The sequence below is a fragment of the Petromyzon marinus genome, chromosome 4 (assembly GCF_048934315.1).
Source record: "Petromyzon marinus isolate PM22_M1 ecotype Great Lakes invasive population chromosome 4, UKy_Petmar_22M1.pri1.0, whole genome shotgun sequence".
Classification (NCBI taxonomy): domain Eukaryota; kingdom Metazoa; phylum Chordata; class Hyperoartia; order Petromyzontiformes; family Petromyzontidae; genus Petromyzon; species Petromyzon marinus.
This window is the reverse complement of record NC_133670.1, coordinates 11,829,683-11,855,978: the sequence shown is the minus strand read 5'-3', so window position 1 is coordinate 11,855,978 and position 26,296 is coordinate 11,829,683. Positions and strand designations below refer to the sequence as shown.

Here is a 26,296-nt window from a genome sequence, read left to right as displayed (position 1 = left end):
GTATCGTATCGAGTCATGCATTAATCTTATGAATTGATATTTCGAATTATTGCCTTGCCAATCATACCATGGAAATGTGTTGATAAGGTGTGTTTGTGTGCATTGTAGAGCATTTTTTATGGTAACTGCTATTTAGGGTTGGTTTTCCTTAGCTTTGTTAAGTGACCAGGAAGCGTCTTGTAGTCACTTGCCATAATGGGTTTATTTCTTAATACATATTCACGTATATAAACACATATTTCAGTGGACACAGATGGATGAAAATTTAGTCAAATGGAATGGTGTAAAAACCTGAAATCAGCTTCTAACACCCTGGTGTAACCTATGCCACGTTTCTACAGACACTGAGAAGCAAGCCAGTTTAGCCCACAAATAAGCAACTCAAAAGCCTGGATCCCTAATGTAGCCTTATCATGCCCAGACAATTCAGTTGCCAGTGGAAGCAAATATTGGTTCTTCTGAAAATTTGTATCCCGGGGGAATTAATTTTGTTCCCATCAATTAACATTTGTAACTCCTTCTGGCCAGTGTTAGTTCTGCTCCATATTAGATATCAATTGCCCAGGAAAGGTAAAAAAGCCACAATGGCTAGGACAAAGTCGGGACCAAACATATGATATAAATAGTAAGACTAAACTGAAATCAAACAGATCCATTGTTTCACAAATATATTTGAAAAGTCGTCTTAAAATTACGGTTTTACTTGAAAATACATAGACAACATGCAAGGACCGTTTACTTGATTATAAAAAAAAATTAGGGGGTACAAATATTCAGAAGTGGAACCAAATTAATATAGAGGAGGAGAGGGCGGGAAGAGATACAACCGAAGGGGTCGGAGTTACACTATGTCGAGACTTTAAATGAGTCAATATGGAAACATAACAATTATGTAATAATTCTAGAGACATTATGTAGGCTGAGAGAAGTAGTTTGAGCCATGTGGTAAACACAATGAACTAGGAAGGAGACAATTTTCACTCCAATGGGATTAACTATGAGAATGGCATGTTTCTTCACCAAGTAAGTTTCATTTAAAATAGACAGACATAAATGGTTTGAGTTATGTAAGGGAGATGTCTGGGCAGGGCTTGATGGAACCTTGGTGGAAAATCTAGAAAGCACTGTGCCAAAGAGAGAGAGATGTTTGCTTTGTCTTCATTGCCAGTGGGAACCGTGCTGGCTCGGTTATCACACCACTCATGGCCCAAGGGCCTGCGTTCCCATAACAGCGTGACCAGGCTGAATGGATCCCATAGGAACTCTGGACTCGGGTTGCCACCTCTGAGTTACAAAAAATGTAGGGCATAATAGATAGAACATTTTACAATACCAGGAGAGGGGAGAATTGCATGTAAACACGTTGTTTTGAGTGGTGTATGATTACACACTGACAAAAATTGGACTGACAGATCCATAAGTACAACGGCTTCAAAAAAGAGGACGAAACCTGGGAAAACTAAGACAGGTGACCGCACTACTCAAAACCCTCATCCCTGGTCTCCTTTTCCTGACCCATGCCACACTCCTGGTGCCGGGCCAATTTTGGAACCAGTCTCGATGTCACAGGGTTAATTAAACGTCCCTGCTGTATTGGTGTTAAAAATAGATGACAAAATATGTTTAAATAAAATAGTCTAAACCAACTAAAATGTATTTCACATAAGTGCGAGTTGGTTAGACTATATATTTAAACTTTAAAATATTAAAAAACATAAGAAAAATGCTTCCTGCCCCCCATTCCTGGCCATTGCTGGTACACAGGAGGAGGCTGCAAGGAGATGGAGTGGGTGGGGCAAAGCCTCAGTGCTCACAGAGCAAGGCAACTGACAATCATGGCCCTGCTGAGGTTCCTGGACCAGGACTGAGTCATTATTGGGATAGCATAGCTTGGTTACCAAAGGTCAAGCAATGAAGCACTTGGGTTTGAGTCTGTGGAGAGGTGGCTGATTCGGTAATGTGCAGTGGAATGACATTCGGGCGCTGGAACATGAGGGCTGGACACAAGAGCGTAGGGTCTTGGCAAGAGCTTTTTAATGTTAAATATTTGTTCAAACGTTGTCATTGTTCATAAATTAGAATTAAAATCTTTGTTGTGGAATCAATGTTTTGCAAAGGTTGCCGAGACCTAGAATGCTACATTCTTAGCCAAATTCTGAGGTCATGGATTTAGACAATTCATACATAATGGCACAAATCTACCACTCACATTGTCAACGTATCAATTCACTCTAGCCAGCAACAAAGATATAAAATTGTAAGCCCTATTGCCATCACAAATAACCTATTACACATGTCCATAGGGAATAAGGAAGTCATTCTCTGTTTGCCTTTCTCCCTCAAACAAATTCTACAATTGTTGTACCACCCATGGAAACACAACCCCAAGCAAGTACCTCTCGTTATCACATGCCACACTGACTCACTGCAAATCTTCCAGCCCAGAATACCACCATCTCCCCTGCATAATAATAATAAAATACATTTTGTCTGTTGGTACATATATATGTGTAGGACCCAATGGCATCATAACAATGTAATTACAAAAATGCAAATGCATGAGAAAACCTGCAAACAGATTGAGAGCAACCGACAATGTGTCCGAGGCAGCTGCTTAAGGTGGAACATGACCTTAAAGTTGGCCTAAAATAACCAGGGAACTCAGTGTACAATAGCATTATTTGGAAACACAGATTTCTCTTTAGATACATAATATGATGATATGCTTCAAGAAGAATGTCAGAAACCCATCCATACTATCATGTGCGGCATATGGATTGGAAGCAATTATGCGCCAAGGAAATGCAAGCTAAAAAAATGCATAATTAAGAGAAGAAAATACTCTATATAAGTAGATTGGACATGAATTTCAAAATCAATAAGATTTGAACTCATAATCATACTTTCATGAAAAAGTGCATGCACATGGGCATGACAAATCTCCAGCAGAGACAGCACCTATGTTAAAAATAAAGGTAAGGAATGAGTCTTACAGTTATGTGAAGCAATATGGAATTAGAAGCGATGGCCGTAGAGTGCAGTCGGTCTATTACTGTAATAGCACTTAATTAGTGATTAATACAATCATAATAATGATGATGATACAAATAATAAAAGCCATATGATCATGAAAGATAGCGATGGCTTGGAAATGCCTTCATCCAAAAGGAGATTGATCACAGGTGATAATGATGATGGCACAGTATATGCAAAGTATATTATGACAAGAAAAACAACATGCCCCCTTGCAATTCAATGAACTATTGCGAGTCAGCATCACAATTCAATTAAAGAATCACTTATTTTATTACATCGTGATGAATGTAGTGGGTTGTGTCTTAACTTGCTAGGTCACGTGGAGTCATTACATATTTATATTAATTTAAAAAAAACAATTTAGCTGTTAAATACACGAATTGGTGATCGTATTGTGAGCTCAATAATCTACATCAATTAAATGATGAATTGATGTAATGTTCCATCCCTATATATGTGCAAACATAACATAGTGTAAATGTCTTCAAACGGTATGCACGAAGCGAGAATAAAATGCATTCAAATGGTGATTGTGCATGATTTTAAACCAGTGTTCGTGTGAGCCATGGTGTGCGAGTCCCTGTAAGAGAAATGCAAAGTGTGACACCAATTGGATGCAAATGAGCAAGTGGTGTACGCTATAGGGTTACACTGAGAAATCGGAACTGAATGTCAGGGCCTCTTCACTCAGCAACATCAATCCTGACATGAAGGGCAACTGTGGGCATCCCTTTATTTTCGCCCCACTTGTGCATAGTCGACATATGCGAGGGTCGTACAGCAGCAGCAGGAGCTATGAGCACTTTAAGAGTGTGGATGTGACATCGCATATCTTGACCCCACTCACAAGGACCTCTAGAAATGCATAATCAAGCTGCTTCTGTTCAGATAAATTTCTAATTACAAGGGTTGTAGTCTCAGAGTTTAGTCTTGTTATACTCGGTCTCCATTTTCCTCTGTTCACTTCACGATGAAATTGCATTCACTTTGTCTGTTGAAGTATATTCATATATATTTATATATTTCTAGGCAGAAATATCTAGTTCAACCCATTCTAACACAAGCTACATATTTGTTTCACTGATATGTTTTTCTTATGTGACAATAAGAATTCAACCACAATGGAAAATGGCTGATTGTGTTCAAAGTGTGTGAAGTTTTTTTTTTCAATTCTGAGAAATATAAAGCCTGGATATTTGAGCACCTTCCACAGTTTACACAAGGTGTGCATGAACACATTCTGGTGGGCAAAACATACGTAGGGATGGCTCAAAGAGCTACATATCCAATGAAATAAAATGGAACGGGTTACTAATTTACAACACCTCAAAATTTCACGATGAATGAAAGTATTTGGAGTGGATTTGATAGGCAGGGTCGCTGTGCACCATCAGCACAAGCTGAGGTTGTAGCAAGCCCTGGAGGCTGCAGACACTCCACGATGACACACAGGACCAGAATAACAAACTGGCTGGCATTCTGTTTATAGTCATGCAGGTGTATCACAGCTGAATGAGTAATGCACGATGTGTGCCTGTTACATCCACTTTCATTCTTCTCAATCTTTAGTAAGGTTTTTATTTTATGTCATTATTCTTATTATAATACACATTTTGTGAATCATATTGCTATATATGTGTGTTGTATATACCATTCCAGCATTTGAAATGAACAAATCATTTCATTTAAACAACACGTACAGATGTCTTCCTCTTTGGTTCTTTCGGTAAAGTCACGTAGAATGAGAATAAAATAATAAAATAAAATAACACAATAAAATTCTCACGACGTACAGATGTGCAGTGCATGTACACAAAACTCTGTTGTGATGCGTTTTCTCATTACTTATACATTTGATGAATAATCCAAAGGTGAAGCACTCCAGCGATTCCCACTGGGGGCATAAAACAGAGACTGCCTGTGCCAAAAAGCAGCGCATATCGTGTGAAATAGGCCTGTCTAGGGCAAAAAATAGCGACGCTTTGCTAGTTGGTGAACATTGCTGAGAACTGGAATTATACGACAAGCATAATCGACTGCCATTAGGATTATAAATGTCTTCATATTGAGTGTAAAGAGCATTGTAGACCCCCCCCCCCACAAGTGATGTCTGTATATCACAACAATGTCCTCTGGAATGATTGCACGTTATAAATTGAATAATAAATATTATACTGGAGTCATATACTTCTATAGTTTGATGTAAACTGCGTCAAATTACTCATGACAGTCGTTAATTCAAAATTCATAACCATTCAGATCATTGGAATACCATTAAGCATGGCTTTTTTATGATGTGCTTGTGCATGATTCACATTAGGCTCATAGACCTTCCACAAACAAACCGATTTATAGACATCACGTACTAAGCAATCGTAAATAAAGCGAAAGATCCAAAACATTAAGTGGCGAAACTCTTTGGTTCTTTCACGTAGGTAGAAAAAAATAATAGATCACGACGTTTCGATCGCCACACAAGCAATCGTCCTCAGGTGAGATAAACGGGCTGCTGAAACAAGTCCTTATATATAGAGAGAGCCGGGAGGGGAGGGGTTGCCGCATCGGGCAAGAGGGTGGGGTCTAGAGATTGTGCCGAACCGAGTGGGAAACCCAAAGATGGGAACCGAGATGGGGGGGGGGGTAATGGGGGGCGATGCGAGAGCTGAGGAGGTAGCCATTGTATTGTGAGAGATTAGCATGTCAATGTAAACGAGACAACGCAGCGGTGGCTGTGCTAGTGAGACATCCAGCTCGTTAGACAAACAAACGACACTACATCGAGGGAAGGAGAGAGAGACACACACACACACAGACAGAGAGAGACACACAGACACAGAGAGAGACACACACAGAGAGACAGACAAATATAGAGAGACACACACAGAGACAGAGAGAGAGACACACACAGAGACAGAGAGAGACACACAGAGAGAGAAATATAGAGAGAGACACACACACAGACAGAGAGAGACACACACAGAGACAGAGAGAGACACACAGAGAGAGAGACAAATATAGAGAGACACACACAGACAGAGAGAGACACACACAGAGACAGAGAGAGAGACAGAGAGAGAGAGAAATATAGAGAGACACACACAGACAGAGAGAGACACACACACAGAGACACAGAGAGAGAGACAGAGAGAGAGAGACACACACAGAGAGAGACAAATATAGAGAGACACACACAGAGAGAGACACACACACAGAGACACAGAGAGAGAGACACACACCGAGAGGCAAACCCATGCACAGAGAGAGAGAGACACACAGAGAGACACACAGAAAGACACACCCACACACAGAGACATACACACAAAGTGACACACAGAGAGAGACAAGAGAGAGAGACATAAGGAGACAAACAGAGATAGAGACACACAAACCGAGAGACACACACACAAAGAGACACACAGAGAGAGAGACACACACACAACATCACAGCCAGTTATAGTCTGCTATAAAAAAAAAACGAGAGCCACATTGAGAGAAAGGGGCAACGTTGGCTTTGTTAGTGAGACATTTAGCCCGTTAATGTAAAGACATTTAACTTGGTAATGTAAATTGGTAATGTAACTCAGAGAGTCGGAAATAACTTCTGACAATGGCAGGTAGGATGGAAACATCAGCAACCACTTAAGAAGGCTTTACGTGGTTAATAACGTCCTTCCAATGATTGCTAAATTTGTACCCATCTTCTCGGTTGAAGTTATGTCTGTGTTTATATATCTGGATGGCTTCATGAACAAATCTTTGTTGGTAGCCCGAAGGTTTGCAGAGTACCTTGGTTTCGGAAAAAACAATGTCGTGTGAGCCCACAGCGTTCAAGCAGTGATCATCTACGGCGGAGGTATTGGTTCTGCCGTGATTCAAATTTGTCTTGTGTTCGCGAACACGGTCCGAGACATGTCGTTTCGTTTCTCCAATGTAACTGCTACCACAGATACAACTTAGTTTGCAGACACCAGGGTATTGCATGTCAGTAATCACATCTTTCACAGATGGGATCAGGTCACGGATTTTGTGTACTGTGTTGAATCGAACCCGAATCTTGTGTTTGTTCCAGATTTTTGAAATCTTTTTGGTAACCCCTGCTATGTATGGCAAGGTGATAGTTTTGATTGGGTCCTCAGATGGTTCTCTACCCATGGTTGGGGATACAGCTTTGCGGACTGTGCGGTCCGAATATCCATTCCTCTTGAGGGCTTGGCATACGTGCCCAAGTTCACTGGCTAGGTGGTGCTGGTCGGAGATGCAATGGGCCCTGTGGTGTAGTGTTTTGATGAGGGAATTCTTCTGGGCTGGATGGTGGTGGGAATCAGGCTTTAGATAGGAATCCCTGTGGGTGGCTTTCCTGTAGACAGTGTCCCAATGAGCCATCAGGTCTCTTCTCGATCAAAACATTCAGGAATGGTAGCTTGCCATCATTTTCCACTTCCATGGTGAATTTGACAGATGGGTGTATGGAATTGATGGGGTTGAAAAATTGGTTCAGTGCTGACAGGCCATGTGGCCAGATGACGAACGTGTCATCTACGTATTTATTCCACAAGGAGGGATATAGGGTGGATGTCTGGATGGCATCTGTCTCAAATTTCTCCATGAAAACATTCTCTACCACTGGCGATAAGGGAAAGCCCATTGGGGTACCCTCATTTTGTTTGTAGAATGTACCATTCCAGGTGAAGTAAGTGTTGGTAAGGCAGTGTTTCACCAAAGTTGGTACATCAGGATTCAGTCCCTGTTGGACCAAGTCTTCAATGATTGCAATAGTGCCAGGTACAGGTACCCTGGTGAACAGGGAGACTACATCGAAACTGACAAGCAAATCATCTGGAGACATTGAGATGTCTTATCCCACCTGAGGAAGATTGCTTGTGTGGTAATCGAAACGTCGTGATCTATTATTTTTCTACCTACGTTACTTTACCGAAAGAACCAAAGAGTATGGATTCCTGCAGTCACGAAAGCTTCAAATCAAGATTAAGTGGCTACCCTCTAAATGGTTAGGAAAATGCTGATATTAGCTCTATAAACTTGAAGCTTACCACTTCATGGTGAGCATTTTGCATCATGAAGCGTCCGTTTATACCTTCAAAGATTCCTTCATGTTGGTTTTGATTCAATGGTGTGGTATTTTTTTCATGTAATTAAGATTAAACTATTTTGTGCATTTAGTTTCAGGACATTTTAAAACATACATTAACCGTGTTTAATGTTTCACTGCATGTAATCAGTCTTAATGAAACTAAAGTGATTATTTCACCGTGAAGTAAAGCCAATGACAGTAATTTTACCATAATAACCCAACCCATGTAATTATGGTGACTCGCATTAAAGTTCATTATCTAAAACTATACTTGCGATATCTTATTATATAGATAAAAGTTAACTTAAACGTGTCATTAAACTCAATTTAGTCTGATGAATTTAAATGTTCTTAATGTAAATGTGTCCTATGACCTTAAACCTGCCAGCCATCTGCTGTTTGTATCAGAAGGTGATTATTGTTTGAGGCCTAGAAATACTTTTTTTGGGCCTTGAATCTATTCGAGAAATTGACTACAAACTGTACACAGTAATATTCGTGTTTTTAAGTCCACATTATGAATCGTAAAAGATTTTTGGTCGAGGGTCTGAATGACACAGTTTTGACCTGAACCCCCCCATAAAACAATTACGAATAATAATACTGACTTAAAACTCTCGTGACTGCAGGAATTCATATTCTTTGGTTCTTTCAGTAAAGTCAAGTAGATAGAAAAAAAGTGAATAAAAATAAAGAACCGAAGAATAATAATACTGTATGCAATTGTAAGAGAGAATATTCATTGCAATAATCACAATTGCATTGCAACCGTATTACATTGTAAAATCACATATCACGTGTGCTTACGTGAACTCAAATGATTGCACATAAAGTAATATGGTTCCTTGTCACAATCCTTACACCTGCACAAGTAAAAAGTAACTCGTTACATATCACATTGCAAGATGCTGCATTATTGAACAGCCGACTGCAGTTGCATAATTAAAATGCAACACCAAGGCAGTGAAGTTTATTCACAAAGTGCGAATAGAAAACCTGACCACACCACCAATTACAGAGCCATATAACCATGACAGAAATGTTAAATATTTAATTGCCTTGTTTTTAGCACAAGCTTCTGATATTAAATATGTATTACTGTATATGTATATCAGGCGTTTATAATGAGCAAGGACTCCACATGTTTTGAAGAACAAAAATTCAGGATAACCTCAACACAGGTGGAGTACGATAGCAGCCATAATAATTATCTTCCTGTTAATGGTATAAATAAAAACTGCATGTGTTGCCTGATGCAATCAAGGGACAAAACCGTGTTTGTAAAACTATTGCAAATAATGATTACACAATGCATAAAACTAAAAAATATTGGCATACACTTTTCTTAATGACGCCATTTATACTTGACTAAATATGTGCGAAATGGTTTTCTCAGTGAAAATAAAATGGGATGGGTCTCATGTCATGCGTTGCTGCATACACGGTGCGAAATAGTTTTATCTGGCAGCACTGTCACAGTTGGCAAAAAAAAACAAAAAAGCACAACAGGCGCAGACTGAAAAATGAAAGCCTCGCTGAGGCAACCACACATGATACGGCAAACGGTCACGTAAACTATTATGGCTGGCCTCTGTTTATCTGCAGATCCATTGTTCGAGACCGGTGCTCACCCATGCATTGCAAAATGTAATGGGGCGAAAGAACCCCCTCTCACCTCACCGTTCTATTAGCGTGGAAGCTGCTTCACTCAAAAAGGCAAAAGGGAAGGCCACCCCCTGCCCAGGTGGCGTTGAGTTATCACCTGTGAGCTAATGCAGCTTGAAATTGGGCAAGAGCCGCCCGGCACAGGAGCAACAGGCTCTCCCCCTATGGCGCCAACAAATGATAGATATAAGGTATTTTACATAATTTTACGAATGAAGTACAGTAGCCTACAAACTTGGGTGAATTTCATATTTTCTGTTCCCCCCCCCCCCCCCCCCCCCCCCCCATTTATAAAGCTTATAAAGCAAGATTTCATTTTAAAACTAACATTATTAGGTTATAGCTGTAAGTGTAATATGCGATGTTGTACATATTCCATGTAAACTGTTTGTTTAAATTATATGTGTTATGTATTACAATAAGATACAAAAATACACTATGGAGTAAGAATTTTTCATATAATCGGGTTTTTTTCCTGGAAAAGGATGCACTTTTCACTGACTTATAATAACACGTTAAATATAGCCTTTCATGTTTGCAAACATTTGGTTTGACTAAATAATTTCACAATGTTGGCATTGTCAAATAAAAACAGCACTATCACATGGCTTCTGATGCTCGAGTGGATGCCCACCGAGGAGATGGAGCGATGACATCAATACAGGTGTATTCAGTGTATTATTACATCGCAGTATTGTGATAGGTGGTGGCAGTTTGGGGAGTCCTTCATCCAGCAATGGATTGACTGTTGCCGATTATGATGATGATAAACATACATACATGTCCGAGAAGGTGATACACCGAAACAGAAGAAACATTTTAATTGGTAGCCATAGTGACAAAGCATTATTTTATAGCTACACATTTATTAATACAGGCGAACTCTTCTTATTCACGGCCCTATTATCTGCAACTCCAACTTTAGGGTTCATGAAAATACCTATTATTCACATGCCCTATTATTCCTAATATCTGCGGGGAGTAAAATCATGGATAACTCTATGTATAACATAATCCACAACATAGGTCCCGAATATCACGGTTGATAAGGGTTCTGTATAGTGTAGAACAGAACATTTCTTAAGAGGCAGACGGGCATGACAGTTTCTTATTTTACATCCATGGCAATTCTTGTCCTGCAAGATTAATTATCTGAAGTAATATCTAGTGTGAAAGCTTTTCAAAGCATTTCTGCAAATTATAAAATAGTTTTCAGAAATTCCATACACAGTTGGGAAACCCACCTGCTGAAGAGCACCCATGTAAGAGCTGTAAAAGCTGTAAGTGCATTCTTTTATAGAGGTACAGTACTCTATTGCACTTGCTTATATTACATACCTCTATCTTTTAATGTGGGATGTGAGTATGACAATGATGTAGTTTTAATTACGAAGACCAATTTCACAAGTCCTACATAGCAGGGGTTCCGAAAAAATATTTCCAAAATCATGACCAAACACAAGATCCAGGTTCGATTCAACACAGTACGTAAAATTCGTGATCTGATCCCATCCGTGAAGGATGTGATCCTTGACATGCAATACCCTGGTGTCTACAAACTAAGCTGTGTCTGCGTTAGTAGTTACATTGGGGAGACTAAGCGACATGTCTCGGACCGTGTTCGTAAAACACAAGGCAGATCTGAAACACGGTAGGACCAATACCTCGGCTGTGGCTGATCATTGTTTTAACGCTGTTGGCTCACATGAAAGTGATTTTTCCAAGACGAAGGTACTCTGCAAACCCACTGGCTATCATCAAAGATTTGTTCATGAAGCCAATCATTGGAAGGACGTGATTAACCAGGTAAAGTCTTAACCTGCTGTCATGTTTCCATCCTTCCTGCCGATGTTACTTGACTCTCTGAGTTGCATTACTAGGTTGGAAGTTTTTGTATTGACAGGCTGGATGTCCTACTCCCTATGTCACCGATGCATCATTGACATGCTAATCTCTCACAATACAGTGGCCACTTCCACAGCCTCAGGGAGACCATCTCTAGTCCCGCCCTCTTACCCTGAGGAGACTCCCATCTCAGGCCTATCTAAGACCTTGTTTCTATATCTTTCTCTCTCTCACCTGAAGACGATTGCCTGTGTTGCGATCGAAACGTCGTGATCTATTATTGTTCTATCTACGTGACTATATGGCTCTGCACCAGGGAGGAGGCTGTGTCAATGGCTTTCATACCACTTTACAAGTATCCCTGCTGCATCCCCAGCAATCATTCAATGCATCGCCAGTAAATGAAAACTGAATTTGTATCCTTTTGTTCCCCAATTTGATAAATTATCCCAACCCTATTTACATTTTTCAACAAATGATTGGTGATGCTTTGTTGGCAGTGGTGCACAAACAAAGAATTAAAATATATATGTAAAAATAAAATATATAACTACTGTGTGTAATTCCCAATAACTTTTTAACAACCAAGACACAGGGCAAAAGCATGAGTTTTTTCCATGTCAGATAAGGTGAGCTTATAGATGACTTTTTTTACTGTTGACAGTATTACGTTTTCATGTACAAAATACTTTGAAGATATCAAATGCACGCAAGTAGATTCAGCTTTACACTGCATTGCATTCTGCAAATGCATGCACATATATCATTTGACATTGTGTAGTGACATCGGGGATGTCACTGTATGGTGCCGGCTCGGAAGGGCCGTGCTGTTCGATGTTCCTACATCGTGGACAGCACCGTGTGGGTGGCTGTGTGTAACACCAGCCCTAGCGTGGACAGCACCGTGAGGGTGGCTGTGTGTAACACCAGCCCTAGCGTAGACAGCACCGTGTGGATGGCTGTGTGTAGTACCAGCCCTAGCGGGGACAGCACCGTGTGGGTGGCTGTGTGTAACCCCAGCCCTAACGTGGACAGCACCGTGAGGGTGGCTGTGTGTAACACCAGCGCTAGCGTGGACAGCGCCGTGAGGGTGGCTGTGTGTAGCACCAGCCCTAGCGTGGACAGCACCGTGTGGGTGGCTGTGTGTAACACCAGCCCTAGCGTGGACAGCACCGTGTGGGTGGCTGTGTGTGACACCAGCCCTAGCGTAGACAGCACCGTGTGGATGGCTGTGTGTAGTACCAGCCCTAGCGGGGACAGCACCGTGTGGGTGGCTGTGTGTAACACCAGCCCTAGCGTGGACAGCACCGTGAGGGTGGCTGTGTGTAGCACCAGCCCTAGCGTGGACAGCACCGTGTGGGTGGCTGTGTGTAACACCAGCCCTAGCGTGGACAGCACCGTGTGGGTGGCTGTGTGTGACACCAGCCCTAGCGTAGACAGCACCGTGTGGATGGCTGTGTGTAGTACCAGCCCTAGCGGGGACAGCACCGTGTGGGTGGCTGTGTGTAACACCAGCCCTAGCGTGGATAGCACCGTGTGGGTGGCTGTGTGTAACACCAGCCCTAGCGTGGACAGCACCGTGTGGGTGGCTGTGTGTAACACCAGCCCTAGCGGGGCTTGGCGAGCACTGGGATAGTGCGGGCACCACGCACAGCGTGTGGTGGGGGCTCCCACGACGGGGAGTGGGTGACCGTCAGCCCACGGGCAGGGTTGCCCCGGGCCATGGCACTCTGGTTGACCCTGTAGACACGTGATCCGGAGAGTCCACACAAGGGGCCCCAGGTGGGGGGGCTAGTTGGTGATTACGTGTTCGGGGAGAGCTCTTGAGAAGGATCGAGAGGGAACGAGAATGCTCGAGAAGGCGGGCGGGGCCGAGGGCGGAGCAGCCCTGACCATAGAGGGATATAAGGCGGGTCCCTGAGAGGGACCGGGGTCGCTGCATTCTACAAGCTGGAAGCTCAACATCTGGAAGCGGGAAGCTCTACGTCTCAAGCTGAAGCTCTTCGTCCTACGAGGCAACCACGTGGTCGGAAACCCGAGTGAGGGTCCGACCCTTCGTAGCTGTAACTCCACTGTATGGAGTAGTTAGCTGTGTGGTCACCACCCTAGGCTGTATCTGGTGAAGGGGCAGTTACCCCTTGTGTTACGTGTTACAAATAAATGTGTTGCTTCGAAAAGGAACAACGTCTGCGACTCAGTTGGACTCACTACAATTGTAATAAGGATGTGCTCTTGCTATTCCATGCAATCAACATGTGAGAAACCATATTTGCATAAAGCCAAGAGTCGTAATAATATTTTGACAGAATGATGAAACGTATATTGTAAAGCTAATGCTTTAGCTTCAAGGAGAAAACAAGTGGTGTAGCTAAAATAAATTGTAGCGTATGTTATTCTGGGTACTAGTCTCCATTCCCTACATGTTTAAAAATATATATTTTCTGGACGGATGGTGACAGTTGTATGAATGAATGGAAATTGATACTTATTCTTAAATTACATTACTGGTTCATTGAAATCAAATCACTTCCATTCCCCACAATTTCATCATACTTAATTGAGGGCAGCAGCCAATCCCCGGGCATTTTAAGGAATAGCATAATTAGTTTTTTTTGTTTTTAATTTCATTCTGTGAGCACCACAGATCAATATTAACCTCTTTTAGCATACATTTGCACATCCGCACGAAATTACGTATGAGACATCTGCCCACACTTCCCTTGTCTGCATTTTTGTCCATTTAGGCCTTTCATTTGGGCTGCTCAGACCTGTGGTAGTGAGGCACATAGGTTGTCCCAATCACTATAGCCTCATCTTTCTAAGCAACCCAATTACGCGTGACAACCAACATAAAAACAATCCCATCTCTGTAATCTTCATGCAGTCCAGCAGGCCCCATTTGATGAAACATCAGCTGCTGTGGCACAGGAATGGATGGGCATGTGAACTGCATGCCCAATCCAGTAGTAGGGGCCTAAAATACAAACTGTGTAATAGGCTGCCTTCCTGGTTAAGCAGAATAGCAATTTAATGCAAGAGTAGCTCTGACAGCATGATGTGTGCATGCGCATGCCTGTCTGGTTGTCATCGATCACGACAGGCTAATTGTGGAATATGCCAACATTCTACTTTCCTTTACAGTCCCTTCACAATTTGCCCTTGGGAATGCAAGTGTGCTCAAGTGACATTGAATGCATAAAATGCTGCCCTGTGAATTGTAGGAATGATCCAGCAGTTATTACATACCAAAAAAACATATTTCAGTTCATGTACATCCTAAACTTATACTGCACTGAAACTGTACGTAAAATAGCTAATGTATCATACATTACAGCTGAATTATATCAGTTTGCCTCATGAACATTTTGACGTTCATTTAAAATATATGCAGAGTACCGTATTCTTTATTCTATATGATTTACTTAAACATGCTTCAGGGCAGATCCTCCGATTGTCTTGGTCTCCTTGCCATTGGATCCAGGTGTTGTCCTGATTATGCATCGTGCGGAAACTAGCGCCCATCGGTGTCCTCACGTTAATCTGTTCACGCGCGGGTGTCCTCCATGGACTCCTGTCCATGGACGATCATCGTACGCAACACTCGAGGGATCCCAGGTGATGATGATTATTTACTTAGATGTGGCGGTAATGCGAGCGGGGCTCGCAAGCAGCTCGTGAATGGAAGGTTTGTGAGATCTCATCCTTGTTGGGGGGTTGATTCAGCCCATCATCCTGCTGGGGCCGTTAAAACGAAAACCAATTTATGGGGGGAGTCAACAGTAGTTGTCCTATGAATATAGAATTGTTCCTGCCATAGAAATGCGGAATTTCCACCACTGGTTTATGTGATAATGATGAGATGAGCGTGGGCTCAGTGCTCAACATGAGCAGGAAATCACTTTGACTTTGAAATTACTTTTAACATTTGTGCTGATTGACTCGGGGAAATAACGTACGGGTAGATCTTTGACGACACAGTTACAGTATGTACATTTCACATAGAAAAAACTCAAGGTTTCAGAATAAGCTAAGGGTGTATACATGCCTACTACTGCTTTGTCTTTTACGTATTCGGAAAAGTGTAAATGAAAACAGCCCAATGCTCATTTCACTAGTCACCTTGGCTTTCTTCTAAGCTTATTTTAAAGCATATTCTCCTATCATCATTATGGTACGTGCATTACTGTCCTCAGAATATGACCGTGTGCTTGCACACATAAACCACTGCGTCTGTAAGGGTTAAATTGTTTGCCGTGCTATTCGTTTACTCTCTAGTTCGAAAACAAGGTACAGGTATCGTGATAATGACGCTTGTTTGGCTTACTGGGATAGCTTCCGTAGTACGTGTTTGAAGTTGATTTCCGCTTCATTGAAAATGTGCTCAATCCTTAGAGATCTGAACGAAAAACAACTTGGTGTACGTACAGCTACTCGTATAGTATGTCACATGCCCTGTCAAAAGTTGTTGAGCAGACTGGGCCTTCATCTAAATGGCACCTCGAGGAACGGAACATTTTTACGAATGTGTGTGTTGAACTTCTTTCGCACCGTACATAGCCAACCGTGATAATCGAAGGTGCGGGGGAAGGACAACAAACTAAACACAAAAATCAGTTCTAAATAAATGAGTTTTCATTTATCACCCCTTGAAATAAATCATCTGGTCATAATCATGTAACTGACTCGTGTGTGTATTATTTAATATATCAGTGATTTATAACGCATCGTAATATTTGGTATAGTATAGTCCAAGGCCGTAGCCATGGAGTCAACATTGGGGGGGACCAAATCTCCCAGGGGGTCTGGGGATCCCAACCCAGAAAAAAATAAAAATTTGAAAATTAATTTCCTGCCATTTCTTGCCTAAAATTATTTAAAAAATCACTAACACATGGGATGGACTTTTTCTTTATTTTTTACAATAATGTCTAATAGTGTATCGTATTACATTTCTCTGTTTTAACTTTTTTACCATTTCTTATTTCATTGTATGTAATGTCAGAGATTAGGGATTAATAAAGTACAACCATAACCACAATCATATAAATAGCAATCTATGCATTGATTTATATGAAGACAAGTCCAGATATTGTGGCCAAGGTTTAGCAAACTGTTGTTTTTATTTACATAGCATAGCAATTATTACTACTTTTTTATTTTTATAGCAATATATTGGGGGGGGCATTGTGAGCATATTTGAAAATTGGGGGGGGGGGGGAATGTGTCCCCCCTAATATATAATAATTACGGCCTTGGTATGGTCTATAAGGTAAAGCTCCCAAATTTCAGGGAGGCTCAACTGGGACACATTTTGAGCTGGCAGTCACTTCCTCCCTTAACCCCCAACCGCTATCCTCAGGAGTGGTTTAACACCCGCTCAATTCATATAGTGACCCCCTCCTGTTCTGATATTGGTTGTGCCTACTGCTCATAGTCCATGCCTACTGCTCCAGCCCAACCCTACGCCACTCAGGTAGGCCTGCTCATTACCCAAATCATGAGTCAAGAATGAAGCTAGAAAATGTGAAACCAGGGAAAAAAATTCCCACTTTTGCACATTCTTCGGGAGACCAAAACACATTTTTGGAAACACGGACCGTGCCAGGCAAACTAGAACGCTTGCTTGCTGTACTGCACAGTTCTCTGCACTCAAAGGTTTAGTGTCCTCTCACACTTTTTGCACCTTGGGCGGCCGCTTTGATTTTCCACCCCCAATCTCAGAACTGCTGTTGAGGAATAGATTGGAAGGATGACCACACTGAAACTTAAATGATGCTGATAGTATTATGAACACCTGTTGGTACAGGCATTAACTAGATATGACAGATCACGCATAAAATAGATCTGAAGTAAATGAGGTAATGTTAAGGTGAAGGATAGGACATCTAACCACGGATTGGAAAAGGCTTTGTTTTCGTTAATGGAGAACGATGATGTGGTGGTTGGTACACTGTTCTCATTTATCAAGTATTTATGTGTGCTGGACCAAGACATGTCCATACTAGAAACACGTGTTCGCACATTCCTTCAGTGGTGTAATTACTAGGTTATTTCATTCCACCATGTTGCACGTTGAAATGTAAAGCACGGTGCTTCACGAATCAGTTCAAAACTAACATACTGTAGGTGCCCATATTCTATACAGTATTCTGCACTATCCTTAATTTTCATTGAATGCATTCTATTTACATACAAATACTGATATGTTTCTGGTGACATAATCTATAACTGAAGAACAAATATATATATTTAATTTGAACTTGCATTATTATATATGCACACAAAATATGGGTACTGTATTTTTTACATTACAGTTGAACCGCATTCAAACGTAAATCCAAAAATATCTAAGCATTTACCATGACAGTGCATACATAGCTCTCGAGGCATTGGCAGACTCACTTCAAATTATACGGAGGTCCAATATATACCTCGTATTTATATTGTATTTCAAAATCATATGTTTGAAGACATAATTCAGATGGATCGCATTTAAAATGGGTTGGGACAGATAACGTGGTGCTCTGCATAATCCAGTCCTATAATCAGCACAAATTGCAGCTGTAAATTTTGTTTTCCACACCTGGGTGCTTCTGGAGAAGATATTCAATTAGATTCTGTGCCATAGCAAGCGCCATCGTGTGATGGCTTCCTACACTCTGATCGCTCCACGCAAACGATGGCGCCTGAATCACCATTCATTGTGACTTAACTTTTTTTTACATTTTAAGCATTCCTCCTGTAAAATCTCTACCATTCAGCAACAGAACACCACGCTATAACATCACAAGCTTAGCGTTAAAAAGTCAGCGCAATGAAGATTGTATCTGCATGTCACATTATGCAAGAGGTTATTGTGTTCACTAATACACATCGCATAAGGTCTTGGTTGCTGAAGGTAAATGGACTGGAGATAACAAGATTGCCATGGATATGACAAACATTATCAGCCATTCTTCATAATACACAATTAATTGGAACATTTATTGGGCTTTTAAATGCTTTTAGAGTTATCCTTATCAATATGCATTGCAATTAAATGAAATTTGTCTCAAATGTAACAATAAATCACTGCTTATTGGCAATATTCGTCTGTGACTTTTGTACTGAGAGGGAAGTTGGCTACTTCGTGCCTCCTTCCCACTCCGCACCATCTCACCTTGGGTGAGGGCAGGTGGGCACCCAGTGAAACTATTGCCAAACCATATTTTTACGTTGTTAACTCCTCCGTTATTATTCTTTGAGGTCTTTCGGTAAAGTCACGTAGATAGGTACAAATGAATAAAAAATATATAAAATAAACCAAAAACTACGACGTTTCGATCACAACACAAGCGATTGTCATCAGGAGGAAAGAGGGGGAAAGCTGCTGAATACAGAATGTTTTGAAGGTTTAAAATGGGTGCAGTCCTAGGGTCATCAACGAAGTGGGCGGGGCTAGTGATGTTAATGTGAGAAATTAGCATGTCAATGTAAGATCGGAGAGTGGCCTCCACGACAGTGCGCGGGTGGCTATGTTAATGTGAGAGATTAGCGTGTTAATGTGAGAGATTAGCGTGCTAATGTGAGAGATTAGCGTGCTAATGTGAGAGATTAGCGTGTTAATGTGAGAGATTAGCGTGTTAATGTGAGAGATTAGCGTGTTAATGTGAGAGATTAGCGTGTTAATGTGAGAGATTAGCATGTTAATGTGAGAGATTAGCGTGTTAATGTGAGAGATTAGCGTGTTAATGTGAGAGATTAGCGTGTTAATGTGAGAGATTAGCGTGTTAATGTGAGAGATTAGCGTGTTAATGTGAGAGATTAGCGTGTTAATGTTAGAGATTAGCGTGTTAATGTTAGAGATTAGCGTGTTAATGTGAGAGATTAGCGTGTTAATGTGAGAGATTAGCGTGTTAATGTTAGAGATTAGCGTGTTAATGTGAGAGATTAGCGTGTTAATGTGAGAGATTAGCGTGTTAATGTTAGAGATTAGCGTGTTAATGTGAGAGATTAGCGTGCTAATGTGAGAGATTAGCGTGTTAATGTGAGAGATTAGCGTGTTAATGTGAGAGATTAGCGTGTTAATGTGAGAGATTAGCGTGTTAATGTGAGAGATTAGCATGTTAATGTGAGAGATTAGCGTGTTAATGTGAGAGATTAGCGTGTTAATGTGAGAGATTAGCGTGTTAATGTGAGAGATTAGCGTGTTAATGTGAGAGATTAGCGTGTTAATGTGAGAGATTAGCGTGTTAATGTGAGAGATTAGCGTGTTAATGTTAGAGATTAGCGTGTTAATGTTAGAGATTAGCGTGTTAATGTGAGAGATTAGCGTGTTAATGTGAGAGATTAGCGTGTTAATGTGAGAGATTAGCGTGTTAATGTGAGAGATTAGCGTGTTAATGTGAGAGATTAGCGTGTTAATGTTAGAGATTAGCGTGTTAATGTGAGTGATTAGCGTGTTAATGTGAGAGATTAGCGTGTTAATGTGAGAGATTAGCGTGTTAATGTGAGAGATTAGCGTGTTAATGTGAGAGATTAGCGTGTTAATGTGAGAGATTAGCGTGTTAATGTTAGAGATTAGCGTGTTAATGTGAGAGATTAGCGTGTTAATGTGAGAGATTAACGTGTTAATGTGAGAGATTAGCGTGTTAATGTGAGAGATTAGCGTGTTAATGTGAGAGATTAGCATGATGCTGATGTGAGATCGCAGAGCCACCGCGACGTCGAGGTCGGCGTCCGGAGGTGGCCACGTTGGCACGAGAAATTAAACCTGTTAATGTGAAATCGGCAAGCCGAAGCCATGGGGAAAAAGTAATAAAAATTAACATTGGAAGGTGGCAGGATGGGAACATCACAGCCAGTTGTAACTTAAACTGATTGATGACATATTTTAAATGATTGCTGAGTTTATACCCATCCTCTCGGTTGAAATTGTGTCTGTGTCTGTATATGTGGATGGCTTCATGAACGAATCTTTGTTGATAGCCAGTGGGATTATAAAGTACCTTCATCTTAGAGAAATATAATTCGTGTGAGCCAACCACATTAAAACAATGATCATCCACGGCCAACATGTTGGTCCTACTGTGTTTCAAATCTGCCTTATGTTCACGAACACGGTCTGAGACATGTCGCTTAGTTTCCCCAATGTAACTACTGCCGCAGACACAGCTTAGTTTGTAGACACCGGGGTATTGCATGTCAGGGATCACATCCTACACAGATGGGATCAGATGACGAATTTTATGTACTGTGTTAAATCGAGCCTGGATCTTGTGTTTGGAAATATTTTTTGGAGACCCCTGCTATGTATAGTAAGGTGATGGTTTTGATTGGGTCCTCAGATGCTTCTTTCCCAACGGTTGGCGTGGTAGCTTTACGGATTGTGTGTTCCGAATATCCATTCGTCTTGAGAGATTGGTGCACGTGTTTCAGTTCACTGGCGAGGTAATGATGGTCGGAGATGCATCGAGCTCGATCAGGGAATTATTCTGGGATGGATGGTGGTGGGAGTCATATTTTAGGTAGGCATCCGTATGAGTTGCTTTCCTGTATTTTTTTCCAGAAAGCGATTTGAGGTGATCATTCAGAAAAGGTGCTTGACAAAAATGAAGATTGATTGATATATAAATATAAAGTGACTCCAGAATATAAAGTGAATCCAGAGAATAAACTAGGAAAACATCAGTTTTAAGTTAACTAAAAAGATTTAAACTGACATTTAATTTGAATACATATTATCCAGTGACTGTAGATTTCGAAATGTGACGATTACTACGAGAATATCAAAGTGGAAAACAATCGTATTAAAATCAGCAGTGGCAGTTCTATAACGGATTTCAAACCAACAAACCCTAAAATATATTAAGCACACACTATTACTTGTACATGTACTACTGCCTTCATGAACATGTGTACGCATTTATTATTATTATTATCAGCTAGGAGTATTCCCCGCCTGCAGCCATTTCACAGCGACCATACTCACAGATCTCCTGGAAATTAATTGGAAGTGAAACTCGGCCATGTGGTGGTAGGTGGTTTAAGGAATGAGAAGGCTACGATCTACTGGAGATCAGGCACTGTGTATGTGATGAATGCACTGAGCGTAAATTCCCAGAAGAGAACGTGGAACGGCGTTTCTGCATGGCTGGACAAATGGGGCAGCTGGGAGCAGGCTCGACACTGGATCGCAGTAGGCACTTAGCATGACCTTTCTCCTAACAAAATACATCCAGACCACTGAGCCGTTGCTGATATCAGCAGCCAGTGGTTACATAATGAATGCGATCTGTGCGTTTGTCTTAGTGTGCACACGCCTGTGACTTTAAACACGAACATGTCTGTACGTGTATTCTCATCATCATCTTCAACCCTATTTTTACCTACTCATGGATGAAGGACTTTCCAAAGCCGTTGTTATCTCTTTTGTACTTGTGAATTCGCAATCTATATCTCTTATGAATGTGAATTCATCTCATTCATCTATCTCTACGGTGGTGATACTCAGGCGTGTCCCTTTTCTTTGGCGACCATTCTATTGGTCATCATCCCTTCTAGTGATGTGTTCTGCTCAAATCCGAATACTTATCTTCACAATCGATGATACGATGTCTCTTAACTGTGTTCTCTAATCCATATGTTCCTCTTTCTGTCTATAGGCAACAATCCCAGCATGCATCTCTCCATCTTTTCAGTATCTGTTCGATCTTCGTGTCCGTGTCCAGTTTCCGATCCTTTAATAAAAGTTAAATATGCATTGAGTCAGAAATCTGTAATGACAGGTGATGATTAATGATGATGGTGACCTCATCAATTCCCACCCATCTCGACTGCGAATTCAGTGCAATTATACATGTTATATATATGCAAATTATAAGTATTCAATTAATGGAACCTATAACCAATAGACTAATCAATTATGTCAGCAGTAGATAGCTACTATTTTTTTTCAGACTTTGCATGGTTTATACAACCATAACTGTCCTACATCAATATATTGTGATATCTGCCAAGAAATTAACACAAAATTAAAACGCCACTCTCCATGGACACTGCAGCCTTGGAAATTATCATCAATGGAGGCTTGGCAGTCATCTGCCCTTGCTTGAAAGGAATCTAAATAAAGAATTCCCATTTGCATTATCAAAAGTGTCTGTTTTCCATCCGAAAGCAAAACAAACTAATTTTCATATACACATCAATAATCAATGGCCTCGCTTATAAAGAGTGGACTGGAACACATAACTACATTAATAGCCTGCAACACTTAGCATGCGTTAAAGCGTGAGCCAAACAGATTTCTACAGCGAGAACCCAGGAGTGAGAAATGATCAGATGCCAACGTTCTCTTTTCCTGGCAACTGACACTGCTTGAGTGGCAATATGAACCCCGCAGTTAATGGACCACCTGCTTTAGACCAGTTAATGGCGAATATAAGCAGCTTGCAAATGGCAATGTCCCAATGCAAATGACAATCATTGGTAATGGGCTGTGTTAAGATTGTGTAATAAGGCAGTCCTCTGTTGCAGTCATTAGCACTGAATAAGTTTCCATAAAAATAGGATCGTGCAGCCTTTGCACTGGTGTTCAGCAAGGGGATTATGAGATGCTTCAACCAAGCGGCTCTGTAGATGCAGCATGCATATGTTGTCAGTGAAAATGAGCATCACCGCTATAATATGTTGACATGAGAAGACTGTAACTTGGGGTTTGTGTTTAAATAGTAGTTCGGTGAACGGGATTAATAAATCATAATGCGCATGGCTTGCCAAGGCTTCGTCTGTTACGATTCAAACTTTTCTGCCTCTAAAAGATACCAGTGAATGTATGGGATCTCCATGAATTTCAAAATTATTATTGAGGAAGGGAAATGCTGAACAATCATTTGGAGCTTTAACTGCATGCATGGCAGTGCATGCGTGTAATCCAGAACTTGGGAGGCAAACTCCCAGATTCACTGGGCTATGAGATGACCAGAAGGTGGAAATACAGAACAAGCACTCACGAACCCATTCTTACAGTTCTTCTCATGCAGTCACGAAAACTTCAAATCTAGAATGATTCTTCTCATCCATTAGCCATCATCTTTACTCGCGATGTCTCCCCCCCCCCCCTGAAGCCCATTTAATTTCGTTAACAGTCAATGTCTCAAGTGCATCCATTCTCTGGTCCATGTGAGTACCTCTTTCTGTGTCTCAGAGTGATACCTAGCACGAGATGTACACCGTGTATGATACTTAATGGTGTAGGACATGCATTGTGAATTGACTCTAACATGTACGGGAGTAATAAACGCGTTAGCAGCGACGCTGACGCATCACACTGGATCATTTTCACCCATTTTCACTCATGTACTCATGGACACGCTCCATGAGATGCAGACGGTGCCCAGTATGCATTTATATTTGCAGTCTGAGTGCTCAGTGAAGCTGCATGAGATTACAAGTAGCTTAGACCAGCCGAGCAGTTTTTGTTCAAAATGTGTAACATGAAATGCGATCGTGTTAATTAATTAATGATGTAGCAGACAGCATGCTGTGAAAACGCTGCCCTGAATGGATTAAAATCGGATGGTTACATGGATCAGTAGGTTGCCACTCGAGCACGGAGATAAGCTGGTATAACAATCAATGGTTAACATGTACAATTGAAAGTGTACATTTAACAAAAAAATATGTATAGTACAGTACTGTATGCTGCAGCCTATACGTGGAAATGGTACTGCATTTTAAATACAATCTCACCACTCCATAAACAGCTTTGATCCATAGTAATGTAATACGTATGCATAGTGTACCCTGGGGCACTATAATACATTTTCTTCCCATAAAGTACAAGTATTGTGAAGAGCATTTAGTGCAATTGACCCATAGCATGTGTCAACGTGTTATTCTACCTACACCTGCACCAGACAGATGTCAAATGCGATCTTTTTTAACTTCTTTAACTTTATTCATTTTATGAAATGTAATTGAACTTAATAAAATCTGCACGTAATTGTTTTTGTTATAGCCCTTGTTTTCAGATTTAATTGTATTTTACCTTTCACGCTGAAATTATTAAAGCACTGCGTGTATTATTGTATGGTTCACTAGATGAATGAACTCCACAAATAAAAATGTTTTCATTGTGCTTGTTCAAAAAGGGAAGCCTCACTGCGTAGACCACTGTCAACCCTTACAGTACTTTTGAAGATCGCTAAGTAGTACACATGCAGGGGAAATCTTATATGCAACAGGGTTTCGTGGGCCACTTCCCAATTCCCACGGCCCTGTGGACCAGCAGTGATCTGTAGGTCACTTCCCACGGTCCTGTTGACCAGCAGTGGTCTGCAGGCCACTTCCCACGACCCTGTAGACCAGCAGTGTGGTCTGCAGGGCATTTCCCACGGGCCTGTGGTCCAGCAATGTGGACCAGCAGTGGTCTGCAGGCCACTTCCCATGGTCCTGTGGTCTGCACTAAAGCCTGTCCTCTGATATGCTACGTAAAAAATGCAATGTATTCAAACTTAAGTCTGAACACGCAGCACATTCCCAGAGAATGCAGTACATGTAGTGCAGAAGATTGTACATATGGAGGGAAGTGCTTTACAATCCTTCTATTAACATTTACAATTACTGCATAGATGAATCTACAGTAATAATAAACAACCATTTGATCATGTTGAAACTTCAATGAAACAAAATATCCAATATTCTTGGTTCTTTCGGTAAAGTCACGTAGAAGGGAAACAATAAAATAATAGAATTGTATTGTTTTATATGTATTATTATTATTGTATTGTTTCCCTTCTACGTGACTTTACCGAAAGAAACAAGAATATGAATCCCTGCAGTCACGAAAGCTTTAAATCAAAATCAAATCTCCAATGTCAATTAAATGGTTAAAAGTACTAATGAAATGCAGATCATCCATGACCCTATCAACTTGCCTTTAATTGTATTGAAGAGTAACGGTCAAACGCAAAGTACGCACATACAGGCAGCTGGATTGACACCCACAATTATTCCTTTGCAACATTGTTTGCCCAAATCTCTTACACCCGTGTGCTTACACAAAGCTTGCTGTGGTTGCACTGGTAGATCATGTTCAGTTGATGTGACACGGGAATCCATTCTTCTCAAATAGGCATTTAGCCAACAGCAACACTGAAAGCCTAAAGGAGTGGAGTCATGCCATTCCTGACTTTTTCTTCTTGCCCTGCATTAATTTACAGGAACTCTTGTAGGCTGGCTCTATATTTTGCTATATTCAAATGGGCAGCACAGCATAAGTATTCATTCAGGCACGGCCAATATCAATATAGTAGCGGAGATTAAACAACTCCCTGACGAAAATGTCGATTTAAAGCTTTCGTGACTGCAGGGATTCATCTTCTGACGAAAATGTAAGTCATGCCACCTCAAAGAATTATATAGCAACGCTGTGCAGTTATTAGCCATCTATTTTTGTTTAAGGCACAATTACCGTATCAGTAAAATCTAACCCAGCCTTCCACCACTGTGCGATTACACAGTCAAGCTGTTTAAGCATTGTATTACTGGGAATTCGTCCCAGGCCATCTCAGGGGCATGCTGGCAATAGCATCAGCAGACTGAGATTAAAGTATGGCAATGCATATAAACATCCATGGATAAGGAATGCTATTGTGATCACCCCAGTAAACAGGGAAC

General features: G+C 41.0%; 1 protein-coding gene across 5 annotated transcripts in view; it reads right to left on the bottom strand.

Annotated features, from left to right (window-relative positions):
• LOC116938719 (V-type proton ATPase 116 kDa subunit a 1-like) overlaps positions 1 to 26,296 on the bottom strand; it is a 276,745-nt gene that overhangs the window by 13,722 nt on the left and 236,727 nt on the right. The window contains exon 20 of one of the 5 annotated variants that reach the window (XM_032946245.2): positions 13,128 to 22,356. The exons of the other annotated variants lie outside the window; for them this stretch is intronic. Within the exon in view, the coding sequence (XP_032802136.1) occupies positions 22,314 to 22,356 (43 nt within the window). The 3' untranslated portion in view covers positions 13,128 to 22,313. Of the gene's footprint in view, positions 1 to 13,127; positions 22,357 to 26,296 lie in introns of those variants that run through there. 5 annotated transcript variants of the gene reach the window in all.